The sequence below is a fragment of the Anomalospiza imberbis genome, chromosome 11, assembly GCF_031753505.1.
Source record: "Anomalospiza imberbis isolate Cuckoo-Finch-1a 21T00152 chromosome 11, ASM3175350v1, whole genome shotgun sequence".
Taxonomy (NCBI): Eukaryota; Metazoa; Chordata; class Aves; order Passeriformes; family Viduidae; genus Anomalospiza; species Anomalospiza imberbis.
Window position 1 is genome coordinate 3,913,249 of NC_089691.1, and position 27,804 is coordinate 3,941,052.

General features: G+C 43.9%; 1 protein-coding gene across 5 annotated transcripts in view; it reads left to right on the plus strand.

The window, feature by feature from the left end:
• Positions 1-24,154, plus strand: part of RAF1 (Raf-1 proto-oncogene, serine/threonine kinase) — a 37,273-nt gene extending 13,119 nt beyond the window's left edge. For 2 of the 5 annotated variants that reach the window (XM_068201494.1, XM_068201495.1), the window contains exons 3-19: positions 4,930-5,145; positions 5,879-5,991; positions 7,001-7,103; positions 8,710-8,867; positions 9,801-9,899; positions 11,328-11,481; positions 12,930-12,989; positions 14,745-14,772; positions 14,864-14,991; positions 16,001-16,118; positions 17,675-17,759; positions 18,610-18,786; positions 19,552-19,598; positions 20,941-21,059; positions 22,304-22,435; positions 22,994-23,128; positions 24,001-24,154. In XM_068201494.1, coding sequence (XP_068057595.1) covers positions 4,939-5,145; positions 5,879-5,991; positions 7,001-7,103; positions 8,710-8,867; positions 9,801-9,899; positions 11,328-11,481; positions 12,930-12,989; positions 14,745-14,772; positions 14,864-14,991; positions 16,001-16,118; positions 17,675-17,759; positions 18,610-18,786; positions 19,552-19,598; positions 20,941-21,059; positions 22,304-22,435; positions 22,994-23,128; positions 24,001-24,141 — 2,004 coding nt within the window. In that variant the 5' untranslated portion in view covers positions 4,930-4,938 and the 3' untranslated portion in view covers positions 24,142-24,154. The remainder of the gene's footprint in view (positions 1-4,929; positions 5,146-5,878; positions 5,992-7,000; positions 7,104-8,709; positions 8,868-9,800; positions 9,900-11,327; positions 11,482-12,929; positions 12,990-14,744; positions 14,773-14,863; positions 14,992-16,000; positions 16,119-17,674; positions 17,760-18,609; positions 18,787-19,551; positions 19,599-20,940; positions 21,060-22,303; positions 22,436-22,993; positions 23,129-24,000) is intronic. The other 3 variants (XM_068201498.1, XM_068201496.1, XM_068201499.1) reach the window with 3 other exon arrangements.
• Positions 24,155-27,804: the final 3,650 nt, after the last annotated feature.

The following is a 27,804-nucleotide window of genomic DNA, read 5'->3' on the forward strand; positions in this document are numbered from 1 at the left end:
TGGTGTGAGAGTTCAGCTTTGTAACATGTGAACTTTCAGCCTAACTCAGTGCCACTCTTGGCATTTTTTAGGGAGGGAGACTGAAATTTTTAACAGTTCAGACCAGCAATTTATCCTGCTCATGGGAGAAGTCAGAGTATCTTCCAATACCTTTTGAACTGGAATGAATGACATGAATGTATTGATTGCATTAGAGTGACTGATCTCCAGGAATTTGTTCCTGTCAGATGTGCACATTCCAGAGCTCTTCCATGCTCTTGGTTTAATACTTGTTCCAATGATTCATTAGCAGAATGTGTAATGTGTGCAAAAAGCGCTAATGAGAAGTGCAGTCTTGGTCAGAGCGTGCAGAACTCCTGGGGGACCTGCAGCAGTAAATGACATTATTTTTCTGCTTAGGCTGAACATTTAATATGAAACCAATCAGTATCAGTTTCCCAGCAGTCCTGGATCTACAAGGGGACTGATGTGCTTTAATATCTTGAAATATTCTTTGAATGCTTGTGTTGCAGTTTGCCAGTTGAAGAAAGGCTGTTTGAAGTCATTTTCATGAAAGTGATGAGCTACAGGAAGAAAAGATTTAAAGAAATTTTTTAGAAATATACATGCAAACATCCAGCTGGCAGTGGATTATTTGAGCATGGCATAAACATAAATCCGGTATCTGGTAATGATTATGTTTCAGAAATGTGCTTGTAATTAATTTAAAGAGAGAAAAGCAATTTTTTTCTGGAAGAGACAAACCTAACAAGAATATAGTTCTGAAGGCATCATTGTAAAATCTTTCTTCCTTTATTTTAAATTAAATTTCTCTTTAGAACAGAGTTTCAAGCATCTTTTCACTGGAGTGAATTGGTGTGGATGTTGGGGGAGCTGGAGTAAATGAGTGTAGTGAGTAAAAATACCTTTAATCAATGACTGCTCGGAGCAGAATACCCAAAGGGAGTGAAACTGCTGCCAGGGCCCAGGTTACAGGACCCTGCAGGGTGGGCTGTGCTCTGCACATTAATTACCTGTTCAGGTGGACTCAGACCTGTGGCCAGAGATGTTCTCCCCGCTCTGTTCTGCTGTTGTGCCCATTCAGGGTTCTGAGTGAGCCAGACGTGGTGTGTGGATGTGCAGTGTTAGGCTGTGTCATTAAATGTCACCTTCTGTCAGCCCTAAGCTGGTCACTTAAGGGCCATGTTAATTCTCTTCTCTCCTACCTGTGCATGCTGTGAGCTGCTGCAGTTCCAAGGGGATGGTTTTGTATAGATTTATAGAAATTTGAAGCCAGCTTTCTTTGCACTGGAGGGCAGGAGAAAGGTGTAAGTCATTCAGAATCACCTCCTAGGCAGCAGCTTTTCTGACTGTTCTTCCATGAGAATAATCTGCAATAAGGCTGGAGAAGTGAGCATGGCTGCCCATGCTCTGCCAGAGTTTGAGTGTTTTCAACCAGACTGTTCATGGCCCGGCTCAAGAGGTGTTTGTGGGGTCCTGGAACTTCTGGCACCCTCGGAGGGCTGTCTGAACAAGAGTCAGGACAGTTTGGGTTTCTTCAACAAGCTCCACCTTTCTAGCTGCCAGCCCTAGTGCAGTGGATGCCAGAGCAGGTTTAGCAACTTTCCAGCAGGGATTCCCTGTCTCTCCCCAGGAGACTGTGGAGATGTGTTAAACTTCCCTTTCTTCTCCCCTGCCCCTCCACCCTCAGGCCACTTGGCAGGTTTTTGCCAGCTCCAGGCCAGGTCTGACCTCCGTTCTCATCTTTTCCCTTCGGTGCTGGCTCCTCCCCGAGTGCCCGAGTAGCACCCAGAGCCCTGAGCTTCGGGAGGAGGAGAGCCGAGGATGGTGTGTGTGCTACATCCATTTTCTAGGGAAAGAACTCAACATCTGGGAGCAAACCCAGCCTGCCAGGGACTGCATCCTCAGCCAGAAGAGGTGGCAAAACCCCAGTGATGGCAGGAGAGAGCAGGGCATTGCTGGAAGGGAGGGCTGTGCCAGACGTGGCCGGTTCTGAGACTGTCCAGCACTTACTGAGGCAGAGATCCTGGGAGAGAAGGCTGCAAATGCCTAATTAAAGATAGAACTGACATTTGGATCTACAGAAGGCTGATGGCAGTTGCTGTCTGTGTTTTCCTGTGTGTGCAACAACCTTAAAATACATTGCAGTGATCTTCCCTGGTAGCTGTGCCTCCATGTGCAGGGTTTGGGGGAGAGAATACCCCGAGAGCAGGGAAGTCACTTTTTGGGTGTGAAGCTTCTGTCAAAATGCAAGTCTGAATTCTTTGTCATTTCCTGCTTTCTCTGGAAATTTTCAGGAAATGTTGGCAGCATATCAAAATATTAAATATAAGGGCTGTAATGTTGGGGTGTTGTCAACTTACATCAGCAGGGACAAGGAGGATTTGAGGGCTGTCCTGCTATTCCTTAGATCAGCAGAAAAATCAAGTCAAGCTCCTTTTTTTGTTTAGTCTCATCTGTTACCTGGAAGGGTGAAACAAAGGAGTTTCCCATAGGGGATAAGTTAAGAGAAGCTCTCTGGGTTTCATCTTTCCCCTCTTATCTAACAGTTTATCTCAGTTTTTATTGCTGCCATCTCAGTAGTTACTCTTTCAGCTGCCGTGTGCATTATGTGGGTGTTGTAACTGAACATAACTTGTTTTTCACCTTTCTGATGCCTAGGAATTATGAGATGTTGTAGGTGCTTATGTGTGGTGAACTTGGTTGTATCCCTCAATTTTTTACATCGAATATAAACCTCTTGTCATTTATGTGCCATGGATTTAAAAATCTAAAAAATCCAAGTATCTCAATCCTGTTAGATGATTGGGCAAATATAAAACCCTTGTCATTTATGTGCCATAGATTTAAAAATAAAAAAATCCAAGTATCTCAGGCCTGTTAGACGATTTGGCATGGAGTTTAAATCTTACTGACATTTAAACATTTTGAACCTTTGGACAACTGGACCTGCAGAGCTGATGGATTGAGGAGTGACAGGGATTGGCGGGGGGAAGGTGAGGCTGTGTTGGCAGTGGGTGCCTTGTCAGTGAAGGAGAGGCTCAGGAACTGACTGCAACTTCCCTTTGAGGCTGAGGGTTCTGCTGCTCTGGGCTTTGCATGTGGTGGTAATGACTTCACCTAAACCAAACCTTTCTCTGGAACTTTGTTGTTACATTTCCTTTCTGGCTGCTGGTCGGGCCTGGGTTGAGGTCTGGACCAAAGTTACTTGCAAATCTGCTGTGCCTTTTCAGAGCTGTGTTGTGAAGGAAAACGCTCTGAGATTCAGCTTATCTTTCTGGGCACCCCAGAACTGACACTTAACATTAGTGGAGATCTTTTTTATCCAAGAATTCTATTGTCTTAACTTTTCAACTGAAACAAACACTGTTGGCTTTTCTCTGACACAAACATGAGGAAATGTATTGGAGGGTTCGGATAATTTGCAACAAAGGAGATGCAGGACCACACATGAAATGAGACTTGAGCAGCTGCTGACAGGTGTTCAGTCAGTGTTGGGTGTTCTGAATTAGGCTGTTTGATTTCAGTACAGGCTTTGGTTTTGCCTGATTTTAAATAAGATGTTTTAGTATAGTTTGGAGTTCAAGCTGCATTGCAGTTGGGAAAAAATCCTGTGGTACCTTTATCTTTGTCCCTGCACGTGCAGAAACCATTGCTGGTTTGGAAGCATGCGGGGAGGGGGTTGTTGGTGTCCTTGCACTGGAAGAAGTTTGTAAAATCATGAAATGATTTGGGTTGAAAGGGACCTCAGAGCCCATCCAGTGCCACCCCTGCCGTGGGCAGGAACACCTTCCACTGTCCCAGGGTGCTCCCAGCCCCAGTGTCCAACCTGTCCTTGGGCACTGCCAGGGATCCAGGGGCAGCCCCAGCTGCTCTGGGCACCTGTGCCAGGGCCTGCCCACCTCACAGGAGAGGAATATTTCCCAGTATCCTATCCAAACCTGCTCCCTGTCAGTTTGAAGCTATTCCTTGTACCCTGTTAATTGTAAATAATCCCTCTCCATCTTTCTTCTTGGTTCCCTTCGGGTACTGGAGGGTTCGAGCTGGTCACCCTGGAGCCTTCTCTTTTCCAGGCTGAACAATCCCAGTTGTCCCAGGCTTTATTTATGCTGAAATGTACCTGAGCATAGCGGGTGTGAGGGTCGAGACAATTTTTTTGCTGTTTCACACTATGTAAATTGTGATAGTATAAAAAAAACCCAAGTAACCAAAGTCTCAAAATAACTCAAAATCATTTTTATCACAGTGATTAAAATAGATTCCTTAATTAATTCTTGGTATTGTAATTCCTGTTGAGTCTCTTTTCTTAACAGTCTGGGCTAATGCTTGTGTGACATATCTGATTACAGGGCTGTTGTGCTGGCCTCCTACAGGGCTCTTTATTCTTGTGACCAGGGAGGCTCAGGCTGGAGCTCAGGGAAAGGTTCTTCCCCAGAGGGTGCTGGGCACTGCCCAGGCTCCCCAAGGAATGGGCACAGCCCCCATGCTGCCAGAGCTCCAGGAGCTCCCAGGGATGCCCAGGGTGGGATTGTTGGGGTGGCTGTGCAGGGCCAGGGGTTGGACTGGGTGATCCTGTGGGTCCCTTCCAGTCCAGGATATTCTCTGATTCTGTAATCTGGCCACCTTTCTGAAAGCCCCTGAGACACTAATTAGTAGATTACCCTGCTGGTGAAGTGCTCCTGTGACCCTGAGGTGCAGTGCAGCAGAGGAGTTACACATCTATTCCTGCTCCGTGTGTAGAAAGTGAAATGCTTTCAGGAGCCAGGCTGATTGTCAGCTGTGCCCTGCATGTGTAGCTTGATCACCTCACAAGGCAGGGCAGCTTCAGATGCTCCCAGGAAAGGCTGAGGTTTGTTGTGTGACGAGGAGACAGCACCACTCCAGAGGGAAGGACGTGGCCATTTCCCTGACTCTCCCAATCTTCCTTAGGCCGCACCAATGGAGCACATCCAGGGAGCTTGGAAGACCATCAGCAATGGGTTTGGGCTGAAGGATTCTGTCTTTGATGGCCCCAACTGTATCTCACCAACCATCGTGCAGCAGTTTGGGTACCAGCGCCGGGCGTCGGACGATGGCAAAATCTCGGATACGTCCAAAACCAGCAACACCATCCGCGTCTTCCTGCCCAACAAGCAGCGCACTGTGGTGAGTCTGTGCTGCCTGCAGCTCACAAATACTGTCCTGGTCCCACTGCTGGCACGAGGGTGTGGATCTGGCACCAGAAATGCCTGCCTTCAAAAGGGTCTTGCTGGGATTGAGTGATGGTCAGCAGTTGGTTGGTTTTAGAGGGTGTATTTTACTTGAAACATGCGCTCTGTCTGTATTTTGAGAAGCTGTACTGCTCTCAATACAGTATTGAAAAGTCAGTGCTGTGGCTTTTCTAAAGCACATGAGCATATTCCACATTAAAATCATTGTTGTCTGACCTAAACAATGATGCCTGCCATGACACTTCTGTCATTTTCCTCACTTGGATCCCCACTATGAAGTGTGGGGGTTAAAGCAGAAGTGAAACTTGTTGAGGGAACACTTCTGTTCAGTTTCTTGGAGCTGAGTGTACCTAATAATAGTCTTACTCAAAGCTTCCTGAAATCTAAATTAAACTTTTTTCTGTACTTGAGGTAGCACAATTTGCCTGCATTTCTGTTCTTTCTCTAGGCTGCCTACTTGTGTAAAATCTTGTTTCATAGAAACTCAGTCATTGTGAGAAACTGAGAAATTATAAAATGGCTTCAGAACATCCTTCGCAGGAGTGCACTTTGTGCAGTTTTCCTGGAATTTCTTAAAATGGGAGAACGGTCTTCTACTCTTGGAAAAGCTTAAAGAAATTGTGCAGCAGTGTCTATAAGCTGAGTTGGTTTTTTCCCTTTGGTCACAGGTGAATGTGCGAAATGGGATGACCTTGCATGACTGTCTCATGAAGGCCCTGAAAGTCAGAGGTCTGCAGCCAGAATGCTGTGCAGTTTTTCGACTTCTTGCTGAACCAAAAGGGTGAGAGTGAAACTTCCTCCCAGAGAATGTAAAAATCTTGGGTTTGCAATAGCAGCAGTGTGTTTTCTTTCCCTCTGGCTAATTTCTTTTGAAAGCAGTTTGGTTGTGAACACTTTGTGTTGCTTTCTTTGCCTTCTTCTAGGGTAACTCTGTCAGCTTCCTGTGTATTGGCAATTTCATTTTTGTTTTAAAGCTAAATATTGAAAATACTTAAAGTGGAGGGGCTCGCTCAAGTGCTTACAGCCCCTCAGTGAGGGTTTTGCCATGCTCTAGATGAAGTGATGCCTTCCTTCATATTTGAGGTGCATTTCTGTGTTGCCTTTGTAGTTGATAAATTCAGTGTCAGTGATTCTTAGCCCACTTCCCTGAACAGTTCTATGTGCTCAGTTTTAAGGCTCTGCATTCCTCTACAGCTTCCCAATATTTGGATTTCAGTCTCACTTCAGATATTCCATATTTTTTGTAGGACTAGGGATGCTGCTATAATACCAAATGATTGTTGTAAAAGCTGAGGGAGTGAAGGTATCTCATGGAGTTAATGCACTTAACTTCACACCTCCTCAGGCTTGGGCTTAAAGCTCCCTGCAGCCTCAGGCATTTGAGGGGTTACATCTCTGAGCAACTGAGGGCATTCTGGGGTCAGCAGTCACTCCCCAAGCACCTAATAATGGATTTTGTGTCACTGAGGGTGCCACTCACGATTTCTGTTACATTTATAAGGGTATTTCTATGACTCCATTAATTTTCCAGGTGCTTTATGTCAAATATTTTATAAAGAAATAACGTGTTAAAAATGAGCAGAAAAAGAGGTGACTTACAATACAGTCCGACTTGCTTCTGACTTTTTGAATAAAAGACACTGAGATCTGTCTAGCTCACTGTAAGAGGTTAGCCATGCTTTTCTGGGTATTTGTTTCCGGTTTACTCAAGAAAACTCACAAAACGTAATTGTTGATGAGGTCAGACTTGTCTCCAAAGTGATCTTTGCTGTCCCCATTTTCTCCTTCAGAAAGAAGGTGCGTTTGGATTGGAACACAGATGCTGCCTCCCTGATTGGAGAGGAGCTGCGAGTGGACTTCCTTGACCATGTCCCACTCACCACACACAATTTTGTAAGCTTTTCCTGCTCTGTATTCTGCTGGGAATTTTATCAGCTGAGCCACAGATTTGGCCAAAGGATGTTTTGGGCATTAGACAGCTTTTGGCTTTCTAGACACAGGGATTTTCAGAAGTTGTGGTTGATTCCTTCACCCCTGTTCCCCACAAATTACATTCCCTGAATATCAGTTTGCAGTGAAATGCCAGAATTGTGTTTATTACACTGGTGATCCCCGGGTGTCACAGACTGTCCAAGCTCACATTGTGCATATTCTCCACAGGTCTGATGAGTGCCATTTTTATTTTACATAAATAACCTGTGTCTGGAACTGTTGTGGTAGGATACCCATGTCTTTAAAGTCCAGAAAAGGGAGAAAATTTCCATTTCCAGTCTCTAGCTCTTCAGTCAAAAAAGGCTGGATAAGTTCAGCAGCTTTATTGGACTCATGGTCCAGTATTTATTATTTGTACTGGATATTCAGGGGTGCTGTTAATTCTGCAGGTCATGACATTATTTTGTGAGCTAATGCTGCCTTGTAATTTGATAGTGTGTTCTATGGGGGAATGAAAGGCTTTACTTTGTAGTTCCTTCTCCAAAATGGATTATTTGTTCCACACAAAAGAAATTAGTAGAAGGTGGTTTTGTGCTTTGTGGGTTTTTTTAATTTTTAAGGGTTTTTTTTTTTTTACAAAGAGATAATGCCCAACTCTCTAGCAGTTTTACCTTGCATTATTGTCTTCTCCGTGGGAAGGAACACTGTTCCCATATTTTAGCTTTTTTCTTGTTTTGTTCTAGAAATACATTGTGGTAATTCTAAATCCTAAAGGATTGTAATTTACATCCATTAGAAAGGTTAGGGTTGATTTGCAAAACCTGAAAGTCACTTTACTTCTGCATTTTAAAAAAACGACAGAAAATATCATCTGCAGTTGGTCAGCAGAAAATGAATATTTTAATCCAGGTCTGGAAGAAGCTGAAATTTGGAGCCTTCCTCTCCAGTAGGTTCTGGAGGAAGAAACCCCTTGGTTCATTTTAGTATCTTTTCATACTTCAGAAGCTTTTAAAAAAAAACAAAGTAGGCTGCCATTTAAAGAAGTACAAATTCCCTAGATTATTTTGATTACTAAGAAATACATTTCTCATGCAAGTCATAAACACCAAGAGTTTTGACTAATAAAAAAAATGAGGTGGGCCTTCCAGTCTGAGCCTCTTTCACCTCTTTGGTGCTACTGGAAACAAACAAAAACTCCAGCTCTTGGCTCACACACTCACACAGCTCTATCACCTTGCTGAGCAAAAAAATTGCTTTTGCATTTGACAGAAAGAACACTTGTCCTTTTTTTTTTACTCCCTTGTTTGGTGGGTTTTTTTTGGTTTTTTTTTTTTTTTTTTTTTTTTTTTGGGCAAATAAAGCCATTAGTGTTTCTAAACTTTCCATTTTTCCAACCAAATTGGAAATCTGTGCTGGAATATCTGAGTGTGGTTTTAAGCTTAGTAGCAACCTGGGGGCTGTGACAGCATTTTAGCATGGTTTTTTATTTCTGTCGGGCTCTGAAGATCCAAGTCTCAGTTCATGAAGAGATAATTAGCTCGGGTTCATCACTGGCTGTGTTTTCCAGGCTCGGAAGACATTTCTGAAGCTTGCCTTCTGTGACATCTGCCAGAAGTTCCTGCTCAATGGCTTTCGGTGTCAGACGTGTGGCTACAAATTCCACGAGCACTGCAGCACCAAGGTGCCAACCATGTGTGTGGACTGGAGCAACATCAGGCAGCTCTTGTAAGGACTGCTCCTTTCTAATGGCAGCAGCAATTCTGGCTGACAGTTGCTTTTGTACCTCTGGTCACAGAGATCCTTTTGGGTCCTTGGGAAGGCAGTCCCTGTGATCAGTGTGCAGAATTGTGGATTGAGCTCATGAAACAGCCAGCAATGAGTGTCTGTTCCCAGGGAAAAAGGCCGTGCACATCAGCTGCATTTTGTTCTTGCTCTGGATTTTAATATTCTGGGACAAGCAAACAAACACCTTGCATGACCAGGCAGTTGCTCCAGTGCCCTGTGTTTGAACAGGGGGATAGCAGTTCCTCTCACACAACACATTTTAGGAATAAACCAGGCCATGATTCAGCTGGATTTTAGCTGTTGGAAACTTTGGTGTTCACCTGTTCTACACTTCAGCTTCTGACACTGGTGAAAATGGTGAATGGTGAGAAAGTGGATGGAGGGATAATACTTTCCTAATACCAGTTACAAAAAGTTGAAAATTACTATGTTAGAAGTCCTTTTATGCAAAAGTGTTAAAGCCTGTAATTGTTTTTATGTGTCTTAGTGGTTGTAATTTTTTATAACTAAACTTGCTCACGTGGTTCTGCGTTTTCTCATACTAAGAGAGTGCAGGATGACTTGTGCCACTTGGTGCTACCTGGCTTTAATAGAGCTTAATTGTGTCAGGTACCCTTTCAGGAAAAGCTGAAGTCTGATATAAAAAGATTTTGTCTCTCAAGTTTGGAAAGAACACGTGGAACTTTTCTTTGGGAGTCTGAAGGCAGAGATTTTAGTTGTACACAGAGGAAAAACACAATGTAAAGATAGGAATGTGTTCATGAAGTTAATCATGCTGCAAAGAAACAGCCCTTTAAAATTTCAGCTTTCAAGAGCATTGTACAGGAGGTAGTGTAGCAGTTGAAGTTGTAATTGTTTTTGTTGATATTTCAGATTGTTCCCAAATTCAAATGTCAGTGACAGTGGTGTCCCTGCACTACCTCCCTTGACAATGAGACGGATGCGGGAGTCTGTCTCCCGGATACCTGTTAGGTAAGCTTGTATTTCCTGTCATTTCTCTTTTGGGAAATACACTTCTTTCAAAACAATCAATCCAAAGCAACCAAAGACCCCCAGCTCCTCCAAAGCAGAGCAATCTGATAGAAGGTTGGGATGAATGTGCAAGGCAGCAACACCACTTCATCACAGACAATTCTTTCTTGTTCTTAGATCCACCAAAGCATTGATTTGAGATGTCATCTTTTCAATTTTTAGCCTTAACATTTTAAGGTAGAGTATTAAAGGCATTTTGGAGACCTTTGTTTTCCTGCCTATGAAAATCCAAGGCTCCCTTTTGGTATTTTTGTGAATTGATTTTATTTTATCTGATCAGGTAGTGTGCATTGAGAGTTTGTGTCTCATGGTGAATGAGTCACATCCATAACTAAAACAATGCTCTGATACTATGATGGCAAACAGGAGTTCAAGGAGAGAAGAGTGGGAACTGAAATTATGCTCCTTTAAAGAAAATTCTGATACCTAAAAAGAACATGCCTGTAGTTTTAAGTGCTGAAATGAAAGTTGTGTCCCTTTCCAAGGGGCCTGTCCCCTGACCCTAACACGTGCCTGTATTCTTTCCCTTGAAGTTCTAGAGGCTGAAGAGAGCAGGCCAGCTTTTGTTTTTTCTGCACCCATTTGAAAAATCTGGTCAGGAATGAGGCACAGAGCACGTAGCTGACTTGTGAATGTCTTTATTTCTTTATTTTAATGGGAACTGCATCAGGAATTGATCTTTGCTATCTTACTCTTATTTCCAGTGTTGTTGAACAGTGACTTATTAACTTTATAGAGCTTTTGAAGGGTTTTGTGAAGGCTGGCCCGTTTCAGTCGAGATACATTTGTGTTTTGGGATCCTTATGGTCTGAGTGGCCTTAGCTGTGATTTATAACTCTTTGTTGAGCTGGATTTTAGTCTTGGCCTCCTTTTAACCGGTGTTGGGTTTCATGACTTCCTTGCTGGCTGTTCTGTGCAAACCATTGAACAGTCTTGCAAAGCTTTACAAATTCAGGGCTTAACTCTTAAGCTGTGCATTTAACAGGCTTGAAATGAGCAGTTTGTTTAGTTTCACAGTCCTGAATTCATCTCTCAGAGCCAGTATTTTGTCAGTGTATGAAATGTGATTTGATGGGGATTGAGGTGAACTGTGGCAAAATTCCTAACAGCAAAAACAGACCTCAGCTAAACACACTAATTAAATATGTGAGCTGACAAGATCTTCAAGTTTTTCAAATTTATTTCTTAAATTAAACTGGGAATGATTCAGCTGACCAAGAGTTTAGTTGATGTGTAAATCCCAGCTTTTTCTCTGCTTGGAATTGTGTGTATGTTGCTTTTGGACAGGTTACATTGAACAGTGTTTTTCACTTGCCAGAGGGGAAAAAAATAACCACAACTCTCCCTTTGTCTCTCTTTCCTTCTCAGCTCCCAGCACAGGTATTCTACACCTCATGCCTTCACTTTCAACCCATCCAACCCTTCCTCTGAGGGCTCTCTGTCCCAAAGGCAGCGCTCCACATCCACCCCAAACGTGCACATGGTCAGCACCACGATGCCTGTGGACAGCCGGATCATCGAGGTAACGCTGGGGCACAGAGCACAGGGCTCAGCTGGAGCTGCCACTGCCCATCCACAGGCACTGGCTGCTTTGCCTTCCTGCCTTCCTCTCCTCTGCTCACTGTTTGCCTCAGCTGGCTGAGTGCTGAAGAGTTTAGGAGACACATTTGCATAGGAAGTTAATAATTAATTCTTGCAGTCTATCAACTTTGCTGGAGTAATTGGTAAATTCTAGGGGTGTATAGAGATGCTTAACAATTAAACTCAGTTTTGTGAAGAAATGCTTTTTAAACATGTCTAAAACTGTTATTCCAAATTTAAAAGTCTGGGATTGTGGGGGTACTGGTGTTAAATTTAAATCAGACTAAAGGTGCCCTAAGTCTGGGTGTAGTTGGACTTGGACTTGGACTTGGAATGCTCAGGTCAGAGCTTCCCTGGGGATCTGTTTTGTGTAACACCTGTATGGAATTAATGACAATTCTGGGCCTGTGGGCTGGAGCCAGCTCTGAGACTATTTCTGCTGTTCTTGCCTTCAAGCACCTTTTTCTTGTGCTTTCCTACCTTAGACTGACAGTGAGGGACAACTCTTGGAAATCAGGCCTGAAGGGGTTGGGTTTCTTTAATTTTGATTTGTGATAACCTTAACAAACTGGTATGCAGGAAAGGCTGGCAGAGGAGAGTGCTGAACTGCAGGACTTGGAAGAGAGAGCAAGCACTGTTTGTTGCTTTTGCCTTGGGAATAGTTTAAAAACTCTGGAGGTCAAGCAAGAGCCTTTCACTGCTGAGCTCACCTGCGTCTTCAGCTGGTGATTTATGGACTTCTGTGCAATGTGAAGATCCTCTGAAGGGAGTTAGAGAATTCCTCTGGACCTTGGCAGCAGAACAAAAGTGCCCTGCAGCCCCAGGAAGCGTTTTTGGTCAGAGGCTTTGTGTCAGCTGGCTTTATGGGGGAAGGTTCCTCCCTTTCTCTTTGGGTTTCTTTGGCTCCCAGCCCTTTTTGCTGGTTCAGAGGCTGGGCTGACCATCTCTGATGGCACAAACCACAGTGAAGCACTCAAGAAAATCTGAATTATTGACCTTGGTAGAGTGATGAGTCTTTAAGGAGACATTGCTTTCTTTATTCTTTATGCAGAGAAGTAAAGCCAGAATTCTGGATCTTCACATTACCGTAAAAATAGTTATGTCCTGAAGGCTTTTAAAAGGCCCCAAAGCAATGCAGAAAGAAAGTAGCAGAGACTTTCTAGTACACCAGGAGAAAAACCATCATAAAAAAGTGCTTTACCCAAGGATAGATCCTAGTGAACCTCTGGGTTTGAGCAGGAATACTTAAAAATTTTACTGCACTTAATTATCATTTATCAAGCAAATTAGGTTACTTTTTCTTTCATTTAGCCTAACATTTAATTTTTAGAAATATTTTTTTTATACTTCCTCTGTTCTTTTCTTTTATCTCTTACTGTGTTGGCCTAGAATAACAGCCTGAATGCTTCTCCCAGCTCCTGGTGCAGACGCTTTTGTTTGAGGGGAAGAGTAGGTATTTCCTCGGTGCCTTTTGTTTTCTTGTGATTAACAGGATTGCTATAACTTGTAAGCCATGGCAGTGTCCACGTGAAGTGTTTAATCTGGACCTGATTTGATGAGAATCTTTCCAGCATGTTTATACTCAAATATTGAGGCTGTTAATTGGAAGAGGCAAATTGATAAAGAGCTTCATGTTTAGTTTTTCTGGCTGAATTCATCCTCCTCTGAGTGTGAACAGGCTTGGATTAGAATGCATTGGGTCTCACAGCCTTTAAAGCAAAACCTTCTCAAAACACATCCATTGTATGGCGTTTTCCCTCAGAAAATGGTCTTTATTGACTGTACCATCCAAAGCCCTGAGATTAAGAGCAAGTTGCACTGCTTTTATTTCCCATCAAAGTAAAGTTGACAGACTACAGCACTGGGGATGGTGTTACTTGTGTTGTAAGAACAGCTCTAAAGAGCAGGGGGTTTGGTTTGTTTGCTGTTGAATTCAGAAGCAAATGAGCAAATATTCACATCAGGATTGAAGCTCAGAAATATTTTTTTGAAATAAGAGCTCCACATAGATAAGTATGAGAAACAATTTGAAAACTTTAGTTATCCTTTGCCAGCTTCCTTGAAAGCAGTTACATTCTCAGGCTGATGTACAGAACCAATCACTTGTTATTCAGGTTCCAAAAGGTTGTTATTATCCTTAAACTGAGCAAAATTAGTAAATTGAGTTCTTCACTGGTTGTTCATGCAGATTTTAATCCACTCAGGTGTGGAGCAGTGACAATCTGCAAGAATGCTGTACTTAGTCCAGCCTGGGTGAATGCAGCTAATTAGCTAAAACAGTGTATTTCATAACTGAATCTTTGCTAAGGATAATCTTAATTTGAAACTGTGGAGTGCAATGTGGGCTTGTTCTGTCCTCCTATGAGATCTTACATTTATTTTTCTACTAATTAGCTAGAGAATTTGCATTGACTTGTGTTAACTTTGACAGTGTTTAACCTCTCTGTAGTGCATGTTCTTGCTTTGTACTTACACAGTCCCTGGATATTTTCCCTTTCCTGTTTGTACTTTGGGATAATACAAAAGGCAGGTGAGAAAAGCTGTGCAGTGCTGTTTGTCAGAGCTTAGTTCTCTCTTGTGCATGGCTGTAGAGTTGTGTTGTGCCCGTGGCATGAGGTGACACTTGTGGCACTGTCCTGGTGACCTGTGGGAAAACACTGCTCAAATGCCAAATTCCCTGTGGGAATGTGCTTGGAAGAGGAGAGGGGTTTGTGTAGGGGCACTTGATGTAGCCTTTTTTGGGGATGGAAGTAGTATGTTGAGTTATTTCACAATGGACATTGAGGTGGAATGTTTGGGGGGTTTTAGAAGTCCTGCTTTAACCCAAAAGCTGTTTGGGAGTTGTCCCCTGGGGCAGAGGCCATCCCAGGAGCTCTGTCCACACCTGGAACACGAGCATGAAGTGCAGGGGGAATGCAGTCAGTATTGCTGCTGGTTCTTCTTGTTTTGTGCCTTTTTCTTTCCTTTTTGGTAGCAGTCCTTTCAATATGCTGTGAACCTCTTCCCTGTGTTGTCAGAACTCACAAGTTGCATGGGTTTCCTGCAGGATTGGTGTGATGAGCAGATCCCCAGTGCTGGAGCTGCTGGCCAGTACTGCATTGCACTTGACCAAAACTGGCCCAGCAATTTCCACACCAGCCCTGCTTGTTCCTTTGTGTGCTCTCTTACATTTATTAACTTTGTGACCCGTCTTCTCTGTTGCAGGATGCAATTCGAAGCCATAGTGAATCAGGTATGGTTTCAAAAAGTAACCATTTTCTGATATGATTTGATTTGGTTGTTTTCTTGTTCATCAACTCTTTTCTTGTGTTTCTGTGTTAAAGCCTCACCCTCTGCTCTGTCTGGAAGTCCTAACAATATGAGCCCAACTGGCTGGTCTCAGCCTAAAACCCCAGTCCCAGCCCAAAGAGAGAGAGCCCCTGGATCTAACACACAAGAAAAAAACAAAATTGTAAGTATAGTGATTGTTTTAATTAAAAAAGAGTTAAACTGTGCTGGGAGGAATGGTGTGTTGGGATAAATTTCTACAGTAAAAGGTGCAGGTAATGTTGGATTGCTCTGCACTGTGTATGCAGGAGCAATTTAGTTGTAATTAATTTGGGAATGATGGCACTGTTGCCTTGGGTTATAAATACTCAGAACAAAGTGTTCTGGGCTGCAAATGAATTTCAGGCAGTGGTGTGACATTGTCGGTGCAGGTCCAAGAATTACCTTTTGAATCCTTAGAGGCTGCATCCTTTTGATGCAGTTTGAATATATTTAAAATTGGCTTTATTAGCACTGTTTGAACTGTGTTGTTTCCATAGAAAGTGGATATTGACAATGCCTTCATTTCCATTGGAGAGCCAAATGTCTCAGGGAAAAACAGGTTTTACAAAATGCAACTTTTCCCTCAAAGGTTTGATTTAAACTTGAGGGGGGGGGAGAGAGAGAGTTAGAACAATAATTGATAGTATCTTGACATTTTTGAAGGCTTCTAAGCTTTCACAATGAAAACACAGTTGCTTAGTGGGATTCCCAGTTTTTGCTCACTTAGACATTTGAGAATTTTGCTCTCATCTGTGTAGCTTATTCCATTTATATATGAAAGAGTTCCAGAATTTTAGCATTGTGCTTTTGAAGAAACGACTTTCTTAAATATTTCAGATGTTTTTAAATAATTGATCAAAAATATATGTTCCTTTTAGCATCTCAGATTAGGGTTTAATTTTCTGGTGCAGGCCATCATGATAAACAGTTCAAGACATCCAATAAAATGGGGTGATTTTTTTTTTTTTGTTTTTTTGCTAAAAACCCCCACCACCCCTCCCAAACTGAGGAGAAAAACAAAAATCCAGACTGCAGGACAAACCCTTCAAGGTTCCAGGTCAACTTGAACTTGTGTGAAGGAAGTTACTAAATTTTTTTGTGTGTATAATGCAGGTGATTAAAAATGAAATCCCTGTGAATTGTTGTTGCAGAGGCCACGTGGACAGAGAGACTCCAGTTATTACTGGGAGATAGAAGCCAGTGAAGTGATGCTCTCCACCAGGATAGGCTCAGGCTCTTTTGGGACAGTTTACAAGGGCAAGTGGCACGGTGAGTCTTGATCTGGGGGGACAGCAACCCAGGCAAAATGGATCTTGGGGTGCTGGGTGCTCATCTGCCACCAAAGGGAGAATGGATTTATTGCTGCTGGGTGCTCATCCTTCACCAGAGGCACAGGCAGAATGGATTTAGGGGTGCTGGGTGCTCATCCTTCACCAGAGGCACAGGCAGAGTGGATTTAGGGGTGCTGAGTGCTCATCCTTCACCAGAGGCACAGGCAGAATGGATTTAGGGGTGCTGGGTGCTCATCCTTCACCAGAGGCACAGGCAGAGTGGATTTAGGGGTGCTGAGTGCTCATCCTTCACCAGAGGCACAGGCAGAATGGATTTAGGGGTGCTGGGTGCTCATCCTTCACCAGAGGCACAGGCAGAATGGATTTATTGCTGCTGGGTGCTCATCCTTCACCAGAGGCACAGGCAGCAACAGGAACTGCTGTGTAAGAGCAGCACTGGGATTAAAGCAAAGCACAGACACCAAAACCTGAATCTCACAACTGCATCTCCATTTTCACTCCACTGATCTCTTCACTCCCATGATCCACACCAGCCTGCTTTCTGAAAAGGGTTTATTTTCTATTAGCTGGGAAATTCCACAGCCTGCTGTTAAATTATATTTAGCTTTTCTGAAAACCTTGGTGATTTAATTAGCATGCTTCATTTCAAGGGGGGATGGAAAGGCAATCTGCATAAATTGTGGAGTTTTTTCAATGAAAAAATGATTAATGTGAGAGTTTGATCTGTAGGTAGTGGGAATATTTTGAAAACAGGCACTCTGCGAAGCTGCAGAATTTGTTTCCAAATTCCTGGCTTGTGATTTTGAAAAGAAACATGCAGATACACCTCCAGGCCCTAATTTAAATAGCAGTATTGTCAGAAAAAAAAGACAAAACTAATCTGGAAACTTACCTGCTGCCCTCTATTTTTAATAAGTCAATACTTGCATGTCTCAAAGCCCAAATGCTGTCAGCAGCAAGGGAAACACTATTGTTACACTGAAAATAATGAGCAGTTTCTCATTTTCATTATGAAACTGAAATGGGACAGAGAAATCAAGAGGAAAAATTAGTTCAGTAAGATTTAGTAAGAAAAACTAAATTCATATTAAGATTTATTTTAATAGAACATTCACACCTCTTCAAGTATCTAGAATCAAATAATTAAAGAAGCTCTGCATGAAGGAGAGCTGTTGGGTTTTCTAATGTGCTCAAATGAAGTTTTTACAGAAAACACTTCAGTATTTAAATTTGATAATAAAACCACAAAGGTGTGTGTACATATGTCCTGCAAAAAGCATTCTAGCCAAGCATAGCCCTTAAAAATACAAGGGAGGTGTGGGAGTAATGAATTAATTACTTTTTCCATTAGACTGAAATTCAGCTAAATTAATTGCTTGATACCACAGAAATTTGTCTGCAGGGAAATCCTGGCCCTTTAGTAGAGGTGTGCTGTGCACAAATGAGGTATTTTAATTACATTGTTTATTAATGTTATTTTGAAGGGGAAAGGGAAGCTGCATTTTCAGTAATTTGTGGTAATTGTATTTCCAGGGGATGTAGCAGTGAAGATCCTAAAGGTTGTAGACCCAACCCCAGAGCAGTTCCAGGCTTTCAGGAATGAAGTGGCTGTGCTGAGGTGAGTTGGTGTTCCACTGCTAAATTCTGATATTCCAGGTGCTGCATTTGCCTCCCAGCCCTCCCCGGAGCCTTCTGGCCCAATATTCTGTGTGTGATAGGCACAAAAAGCAGATTTCCAGAGAAGAATAAAGAAGTCATAGTTCAGAGTCTTTTTGTGGTCTCTGAACACCCACATTGTTCAGAGCACACTGGGCAGTAAAGGTGGGGATTAATAAATTCTGCCCCAATCCTCACCACCAGACAGCACTTGAACTGTTCCTCTTCAAATTGCAGCATAATAATTTTTTTTCCTTAAACACATACTCTGATCAGTGTAACTGTTCTCTGCTTTCAGATCCTGAGGTTTTTTAGTGTCTAATGAGATGCCTGTGATGCTAGTCCTGAAAGTGAGCCAAGGATATACATAAAAAACCATCTCCTCATCTAATAATTCCTTTAGGGTTTATAGCTGTCCTTCGGTTTCCTCTTGGGATTGGGTCTTCCACCTAAAGCTGGCACTTTTTTCCAGCTTCCAGGGTGATTTCTGTCATTCCAGTAACTTCTAACAGCACTTGCAAATGTGACTGTTGCTTGTTGATGTCAAACCATTTGAATTTTTAGACATCCTTTTCTAAAATGTTGATTTTTAAATAACTAAAAGGAAGTGTTGTAACTAAAAAGCAAAAGACCAGCTGAAAACCAGAAAATGGCAACTGTGGTACATTTTAATGATTTGTAAGCCCAAACCTCACTCACACATTGACCTAGGATTCCAAAGATGAAATCCATTCAGCCAGGAGTGCATTTGGAGCAGCCTTGGGAAGCACTTTTGGTGCAGCCACTGATTTCTCTTGGTGCTCCTCTGTCAGGAAGACCCGGCACGTGAACATCCTGCTCTTCATGGGCTACATGACCAAGGACAACCTGGCCATTGTCACACAGTGGTGTGAGGGCAGCAGCCTCTACAAACACCTGCACGTGCAGGAGACCAAGTTCCAGATGTTCCAGCTCATCGACATCGCCCGCCAGACCGCGCAGGGCATGGAGTGAGTCCCCTTCCCCTTCCCCTTCCCCTTCCCCTTCCCCTTCCCCTTCCCCTTCCCCTTCCCCTTCCCCTTCCCCTTCCCCTTCCCCTTCCCCTTCCCCTTCCCCTTCCCCTTCCCCTTCCCCTTCCCCTTCCCCTTCCCCTTCCCCTTCCCCTTCCCCTTCCCCTCCCCTCTTTTCTCTGCTCTTACAGCCTGAGGTCCTGCTGTAGTGCAGCAGATGAAATCTGTTGTAAATTCAGAATGAGGGGGCTTTCCCTCCCCTGTGTTAGTGTAACACTGCAGTGTTTGACACACACTGGTTGCTGCTCCGTGGGATGAGGGGTGGCTGCTCTGCTCCACAGGACGCCCCCAGATGTTTCTGGAAGCATTTCCACCTGTCTGCTTTCAGCCCTTGTTCTGATGTTGGGAGCACAGGAGCAGCTGCTGCTGCCACAGCTCATTCATGTGGTAGCTCAGGGCCCAGGTTTGCAGTCAGACACCAGAAACTGAGCACGATGAAATGAGGCCACTTTGGAAGAGTCAGCTTCAGCACAGGGCACACGTCTCATGGCTGAGAGGACAGCCCCATTTTCCAGGGTTAATGGAACTTGTGCCACTCCTCCCTGGCATTTCCTTACTGCAGTGAGCACAGCTCCATTTCTTTGTTCCCAAAGTAGACTCATGGAAAGCCAGAAGGGGTTGGGTGTGTAATAAACTGTCTGGGGGGAATGAAAATGCTCTTTGTGAGCAGCCCTGCTAACGGCTCTTCTGCTTTTCCCTTCACAGCTATTTACATGCAAAGAACATCATCCACAGAGACATGAAATCCAATAGTATCCTTCCTGAGTCTTGATTCTCTGCAGGGAGGGAGGGATTTATTGGGAATGTGGAGCTTGCTTTCTGTGGGGGTTGCAATAGCTATTTAAGATATATTTATATATAACTAATAATGGGCAATCTCTATTGATGAGCTAGCAAGGACTTCCACGGAACAGCTGTGCTTGTTTACCACACTTGGGATAAAGGTGTGCAACAGCTGTGCTCCAGAAGGCTCTTATTTTACTGAAATGGGGTTTATTCAGTCCTCTGGTACCCAAATGCTGCTCTCCTCACTGATGGGAGCTGTGTGTGCCTGTTCATCTGTGTGCACACGTGGGTTTGTTTCTGTTTCTTGTGTATTTTTAATATATTTGGAACTCCTCACATAACTGGCAGAAATGAAGCCAGAAGTCTTATTTAAACTCACGAAAAGGCAGCCTTTTACCATTATATTTTGTGCAAAAATATATATTTAGTAACGTGTCTGGAGTGATAATGTTGTGAGCTGATTTCTTTCACCTTTGAAATGCCTGCTGTGGAATTGCCAGAACATCCCTGGAGCTACCAGCAGGAACTGGGGTTTCCTTTCATCAGATGTGACCAGGATGTTTTGGCAAATGTCATCATAAGAAAATCTGCCAAGTTCAGTAGTTCCAGAATGTCAACGGTTTCCATTTTCAGTTAAACAAAAACCCCAATTATTTTACTGTATAGGAGGCCAGAAATTTGTGATTCCTAGTAATGATGATCATTTTTGTGAAATAAGTTAGCTCTGCTCCTGACATAGAAATGAGAGTCAGTCATGTTTATATTTCTGAATTACCTTTCTGAACTTGCAGCATTCCTAAGTGAAATCACTAAGTGATAGCTTCTTAAAGTAACCCCAGCAAAGAAGGTGCTGCTATCTGTAACACACAGACCCATGAAGGAGATAGTTATACATAGGGTGGGTATCTTTCCAGTTAAAATCATAGTTAAACCTCAGGAGATCTGCCAGAGAACTTTATGGAAATAGATTTTATTTTGATACTTACTTCTCCTTGTAATTGTTTTTTTCTTACTTTCCTGAGTTGTGAGACCTCTGAGCTGTTTCCCTTCCTCCGTTATTTAAGGAGCTGCCAGCATGGGTGGTAATGAACTGTTGATCTCTGTCCTAGCTGACCATAAAAATACATCTACAAATGCTGCTGGAACATCTGCTCTGGTTTAGTGTTAAATGTTAGTTTAAAATCCCTTTTCCCTTGTTTCACATACTTTCACATCAGGTTTCAGTAAAATAAGCAGCACTTGCAAGTCAGGTCAGAAAATACAGAACTGTTGACTCGATTTTGTGCAGTTTCTTTAACAAACCCACAGATATATTTCTTCATGAAGGCCTCACAGTGAAAATAGGAGACTTTGGTCTGGCAACTGTAAAATCCAGGTGGAGTGGATCCCAGCAGGTGGAGCAGCCCACGGGCTCCATCCTGTGGATGGTGAGCACAACATTCCCTGCTTTTAAATATTCCCCTCTATACCTGTCCCCTGAACACTGCCCTGAGCATTCAGGTCTGTCAGTCCCGTGTGGATTTTTGTTCCAGCTGTAGGACAAGCTAAAATGGAAGTGCTGGAGGGATTAATTGTGCAAAGTAGGCACCAGGCACCCATGGATTCTCCACTGGGGCTTGTGAGTTATTTTAAATATTTAGGGCTGCCAGTATATCTGGAAATGTGCATTAAAAATGTCAGGATGCTTGGCTAAGACTGTTTTGTGCTCTGTAAAATACACACATCACTTGAAACAAAGTTTCAGAAGCAGAAATGTTTTTTTCTTTAAAAAAAATGTACAAAAAGCCAAATATTTAAAAAACTTTCCATAAAAGGATTTAAAACTAATTTACCCAATGGCATGCAATGTGTTTGTGTACATGAAACAGACCTTGAGGGAAAAAACCCTGCATATTTGCTCATTGGAGGCTTTTAAAAATGTATTTATTTTAGTCATAGCCCATCTTTGCTGAGCTGTCATGGAAGGGCAGGTTGTTTCTGTCTCCTTGGAAGTTCCTGTGATTCCCTATCATGGTTTTTATGCTGTTGTACTTTAGTGCTTTGCTTAATAATTCTGAGGGAATTCTTTAGGGGGGAAAAAAAATCTTAGCCAATGGGAATGTTCTTCTAATGGTTCACACCTTGTTCTGTTCAGTCATCTGGCATTGTTTATTTTAAGAAGTTTCATAATTTGCAAATATGTTAAAATGTCCCTGCATTTCTTCCCTGATCTGTTCAATATGTGCTATTTCACATTTCCTGACCATGTTTTGGTATCGATTTACAACAGATTAGAATTTTGTATTTACAAGAGATGAGAATTTTGTATTTTTCCCTTTTAACCTTGATGCCAGTTTAAGAACTGATGCTGAAACTTGGGCTCAGTTCTGTGTAAGGTGTAACAGAAGTCACTAAATGTTGCAAATACAAGTAGTAATATTTTTTCTAATGGCAAAATGCTTGTTCAGTTAAAGCAGCATTGATTTTTTTTTTTGTGTGCTGTATTGATATTTTTAATAAGATGTGGAGTAGCCCTGCCTGAACTTCTCCAGAGCCTTTGGTAACCTCCTCAAAGCTTTGGGGATACCCTTTGCCCACTCATTTCCAGCTGAGCTCACTGTCTCTGCTTCCCAGATCCTTTCCCTCCTCTCGTGCTTGCTGGTTTTGTTCATGATTTGTTTTCCCCTGGCAGGCCCCCGAGGTGATCCGGATGCAGGACAGCAACCCCTTCAGCTTCCAGTCAGATGTCTACTCCTATGGAATAGTGTTATATGAGCTGATGACAGGAGAGCTGCCCTACTCCCACATCAACAACAGAGATCAGGTGAGAACCCTCCGGGAGCACTCCAGTTTGTGTCTGCCCATGGCACATCCCCGTGGCCTTGAGAAATGCAGCATAAATACAAATGCAAACCAGCTGCAGTGCTGTTGACAAGCTGCTTGGTTTCAGCAGTAAACGTGTAACTGAGTGTTCACCTCAGCATTGACAGTACTCAAAGGAAAAATCTCCTTGTTTATAAACATGTGAAGTGCCCTGGTAATTTATTCCCAGCTGACAGCTTTTGCTGCACAGTAAAATACTGGTTTATACATTTGCAGTTCCGGGAAATTCCCACGTTGGTGTTAAATATGCTGCTGCTACATCAGGAAGATTGGATGTGGTGCTTTTTACTAAGGGGAAAAGCCCAGTAACTCGTCCAGCCTTGGAATACTGAGTATTTGTGTTTGGCCTTTGCTAAGCTGTGCTGTTAGCCAGCCCAGCCTGCAGGGCTGTGTTGGTGCCCTGTAGGACTGGGTTTCATCACCTGGGGGGCACTAAAGCTGCCCAGCAGTGAGGCCCCGTGTGTAACCTGGTTTCTGTGCTGTGGGTTGTTGTTTGCAGATCATTTTCATGGTTGGCAGGGGCTATGCTTCCCCAGACCTCAGCAAGCTGTACAAGAACTGCCCCAAGGCCATGAAGAGGCTGGTAGCAGATTGTTTGAAGAAGGTTAGGGAAGAACGGCCCCTGTTCCCACAGGTGAGTGGGGTGTCCTGCACAGGAGCCTGAGGGGTTTATGATTAGCACACACAGGAGTCTGCTCACACAGAAATTTTGGTTATTAGGAAGTGCAGCCTGTGTCCTGCTTGTGTCTTTATTCATAATGCAGCTCTTGGCAGTTTGTGTGAAGTCCAGGAAGCACAACCTGCAGCTTGTGTGGGCTGAGGCTGTGCTGGGCTAACACCAGAGCAGGCTTTCAACACCTGGCGCACCCGGAGAGCAGCCAAACCCCACCCTCACACCCTAACAGCGAAATCTATCTCTGGATAGCCGTGCTGTTTTGGGTAGGCTTGCGGGAAATGAGAGGCCACTGCTCCTTTCCTTCCCCACTACTCTGAACAAGGAAACAAAATCCACCGGGGGATGTAAATTCACGGAGCAATTTTTGGTATTTTTACAAGGGATGCTTTACCTTTTCCTGTCACTATGGGGATGGGGAAGGTACTTTCTTATACTCATTAATTATGAGTAATTAATTAATTAAACACCAGCAATTTTGGAAAAAAATAACTTCTTGCTGTTGCAGTCAAGCATTGTTTAGAAAGTTCTTTTTAAATGTCAGTCAGAAGATGCAGTTCCTTCCCTGTTACTCTGCTGGAGGGTAGTTTGGATGCTTATTAATTGCTCCTAATGTCTGTGAACTGATGAAAAGCACCCTCCCACCCTCTGAAACTCCCTGAGGCCCTCACAGCACCGACAGTGGAGGGCAGAGTTGGGTTCAGTGCATTAATACAGAACTGAAAGCCGTAATTGAATGGGTAAGAATTGAGTGAGTGAATGAACGAACGTTTAAAGGGAAGCAGAGGGAGCTGCAGGCCCCAGAAGCCTCTCTGAGCGGCTGTTTCCCCCAGATCCTGTCGTCCATCGAGCTGCTGCAGCACTCTCTGCCCAAGATCAACCGCAGCGCCTCGGAGCCGTCCCTGCACCGCGCCGCCCACACCGAGGACATCAACGCGTGCACGCTGACCTCCACCAGGCTGCCCGTGTTCTGAGCTGGGTCCTGGGCTGTGTCCTGAGCTGCTCCTGCCCTGCTCCCCGGCTGCAGCAGCAGGAGGAACACGAGTTGTGCCTCCCCGCCTCGGTGGCCAGGCTCCTCCGGCAGGGCCCCCCGCGTCCCATCGTACAAAGAAGCTGCTACGGATTCGTGCAGTTCTCAGCCTGCAGGGACACAGCTCCTCATTGCCTTTGCTACCATCTCTTGTTCTGGGAGAGGTAACAGACTACAAATCAAGAGATCTATTACTATTTTTTTAATAGATGCACTTGAGCCTTATTTTCCCCTTCCCAGAAGCGATGGCTGTTTCTTTGGCAGTGGTTCTGGCTGGGTTTGCTCTGTGCTCAGTGAGGTGGCTCTGAGGACAGGTGAGGTTCTGGTGCACTGACTGCCCCATGCCAAGTGTCACCTCACCCTGGGGAGTTGTGCCTGGAGTGGGAAGAGGAAATAACTCTGGAAATCAGCTCCTGCCTAAGAGCTTCACCAAGCCAATGAAATAAGTTCAAATGCTAATTCAACACAAAATAGTTTTGCAATAGTTTTGCACATAGAAGAAAAACTCTTGCAAAAGGATGGAATCTGTTGTGAATTGTCCTGCTCAGAGAAGGAGGTGAGCCAGTCCCGCTTTGGTCACCTTGAGAAGCCTCCCAGCTCCTTTGGTACTATGGACCTGTTTGTGCAGCCCAGGCAGGGTGGGTGAGGAGTGCTGGGCTGGGGCTGAAGAGGCTGAGGCTGTTCCCACCTCCTGCAGAGGCTGCATCCCAGCGGAAGCTGTCGTCCAAGAGATGCACTAGCAAGAGGAAACTGAGCATATACAGTTTTTCTTGTTGATTTGGGTTTTAATTTTGTTTTTATTGCTCCTGAGAAAATGCATTTATTGTAAGCCAAGGTTCCTCTGATTATCTTATTTTAATAAAATAAATTAAATTTTAGGTTTAAGATTCAATGTCATCATTTTAATGTAGTCATCCACAGTTCTGAGTGGGACACCTGCATTTGGAAAACTCAAGAAATGACATTCTGAATAATTTTTTAAAGTAACTGATAAATAATAGCAGTGCAAGTAAAAATACACTTGATAAAACAACCTCTACGTTTCCAGTCACATGACAAGACAGTGTTTGTACTGTAGTGATCTTTGAGCAGCAGCTGCCTTGGACACCCCCCTGATGTGCTCTCAGGCTCTTGCCCTGCACCACTTTGGCTCAATTTTCTCTTGTTTATTGAGGTGCAAGTGAGGTTTTTGTGTTGGCTGAACTCCATGGAGGACAGGAACAGGTGGATGAATCTAAAAATGGATTTTTTCAAATAGCAGTCAGGAAAATGTGGTTATTAGGGCACAGGTGGAAGCCCAGTTTGGGGTTTTGCCTTTCTGTGGGTGCAAAAGGGTACTGGGGGTCAGGGAGTGGGGACAGGGGCTGGCTGTGCCCTCTGGCACCTCCACCCCAAAGCTGCTGGGCAGATCTGCTGCCTTTGCTGGGAACTGTGACTGTCCCCATGTGCAGCTCTGCTGGAATGCCCAAAGAGCCACTGCAGCCTCCCCTCTGCAGCAGCCAAAACCCACAAAGCTCTGTGAAAGGGAGCAGAGCCAGACACAGAATCTCCTCCAGCTGGTCCTCAGAACATTCTCGAACAGAACAAGGGTAGAATATGAATCCCTGGGTGATAACTGAGAACGGCTGTAGGCTTTGCTTCCTAAATGGTAAATTTGCTTCCTAAATGGTAAAAGAACTCCATACAGTTCTGCATGGCTTTTAACAAGATTGTTGGTATTTGGACTACAACTCTCTCTAAACATTATTTATCTCTAATTGTCACTTCATTATAATAAGCTTAAAACATGGAAGAAAAAACCTCCAGAAGAGGTAAGCTTCTTTTACTTTAACTCTGATTTCCCAAAAGAAACCCTTAACCCGCGATTTTTAAAGCAGATCATGTGTCTCTTGGAAAAAAAAAAGTATTTTTGATAAGTAGGTTTATTTTAACCAGCACTTGACGTCCAGTTAAATGAAAGGTGCTGAGTGAAGGAATTAGAAACTCAGACATTTTTAAGTCCCTGGGCAACTCTGAAAAACAAGTTCTCTTTTTAAAAAATTTCAGACTATCCCTCATGGCTTCTTGGGGCACAGTAAATGAGGAATGTCTTGTTTAAGGTAAAGAACATCCCCTCCATTGATTTTTTTTTTTCTGAGTGTACTCCTGACAGTATTTCTTTCTGGGGAAAAAAAATTATGTGCAGGAGCAGATGGAAATGAGCTTCAGTGGGAGGGTGAGGGCTGGGGAAGTACTCTAGGGTAGAAAGGGTGTTTGGGTGCCCTTGAAACATTGATCTTGGTGTGTGACATCCCTCTTAGGGATAATTTACCTTCTGCTTTGTAATTAGTGCTGACCAATTGCACTGATTGGGCTTCAGACCTTTGCTGGGCCAGTTTTACCAAGAAACTGGGAATTGATGTTACAGCCACTGCCAAGGCCAGACCTGACTGTGACAGGAGGAATAGTGGTGGGGAAGTTGAATTTCCAGGTCAGAACAGAGGGCGCAGCTGGCACAGGGCTGGAGCTCCTGACCCAGAAATGCCAGCAGCACTGAATGGATAATCCTGGAGTCACTGCTTTGGTGCCAGCTGAAGATGTGGAATCCCAGATCAAGGTTCCTGCTGGTCCCTCCCAGCAGGGACCCAGACCCTGCTGTCACCACCCCAGGGAGGGCCCTGTGTGCCCGGCTGGCAGCAGCCTCCTGCCCAGCTCTCTCTGAACTCACTTTGCTTCAGAATTTCCCACCCCTGGTGGATCAAGGCTGTGACCATCACTGGTCCACAGGTGGTGATTACAAACCTTTCTGCTCTTGGCCTTTCTTTCTTACACATTTTTAAGTATTATTTTTATGCTTCTATATTGCTGTAGATAATAACCAAACCAGTTACACACCTGCCTTCCATTGCAACCAAACTGTTCAGAAATAAACCCCACATCTCTGTATTTACAAACACTGCTCAGCGTGTCACTCCAACCCCAAGTGACTTACAAGGACCTGAGTCAGTGACAGCTCGTGCTCAGGTGTGTCCATGCTGTTACCCAGCAGCCACTGCAGTGCACACTGAATTCTTGGTTTCAATTCCAAGTTAAAACAGTTGACTTGGCAGAATTAACTTCTGGTGCCAGATTTCACAACCAAACTGCCTTTGCCACACCAACAGAAATGGCATTCTTAACAAAGCCAGAATTCAGTGACAATTCTGTTCACTCGGCAGAGATGTGCATTAATCCCTCAGCCCTCCTGGGCCTTCAGCAATGCTGGGGAAAAGGGGAATGGAGGCACTGAGCTGCTGCAGAGCCACTCCTGGGTGTGGGGCAGGACTGGCCAGGAGTTGTGAGGACGCCTCACCTGGTGCTGCAGCTCCCAAGCTCCAGTTTGTGCCGCGAGTTCAGGATCAGTGCAGCTGCCCTTGCTTCCCAGCAGGAGCCACTGCTGCCCCCGAGCACTGGAGTAGTGTAAAACAGGGCTGGGAACTCCACTGGCAGCACCTGCAGAGCCAGGCCCTGCCCAGGGCGCCACTCTCCCAGAGATTCCACCCAGCGCTGCTCGGAACTCCAGGTACTGTTTGAGGTACAATGTATCAGCTCCTTTTGAAGGAGAAAACCCTACACTGACCATTATTCC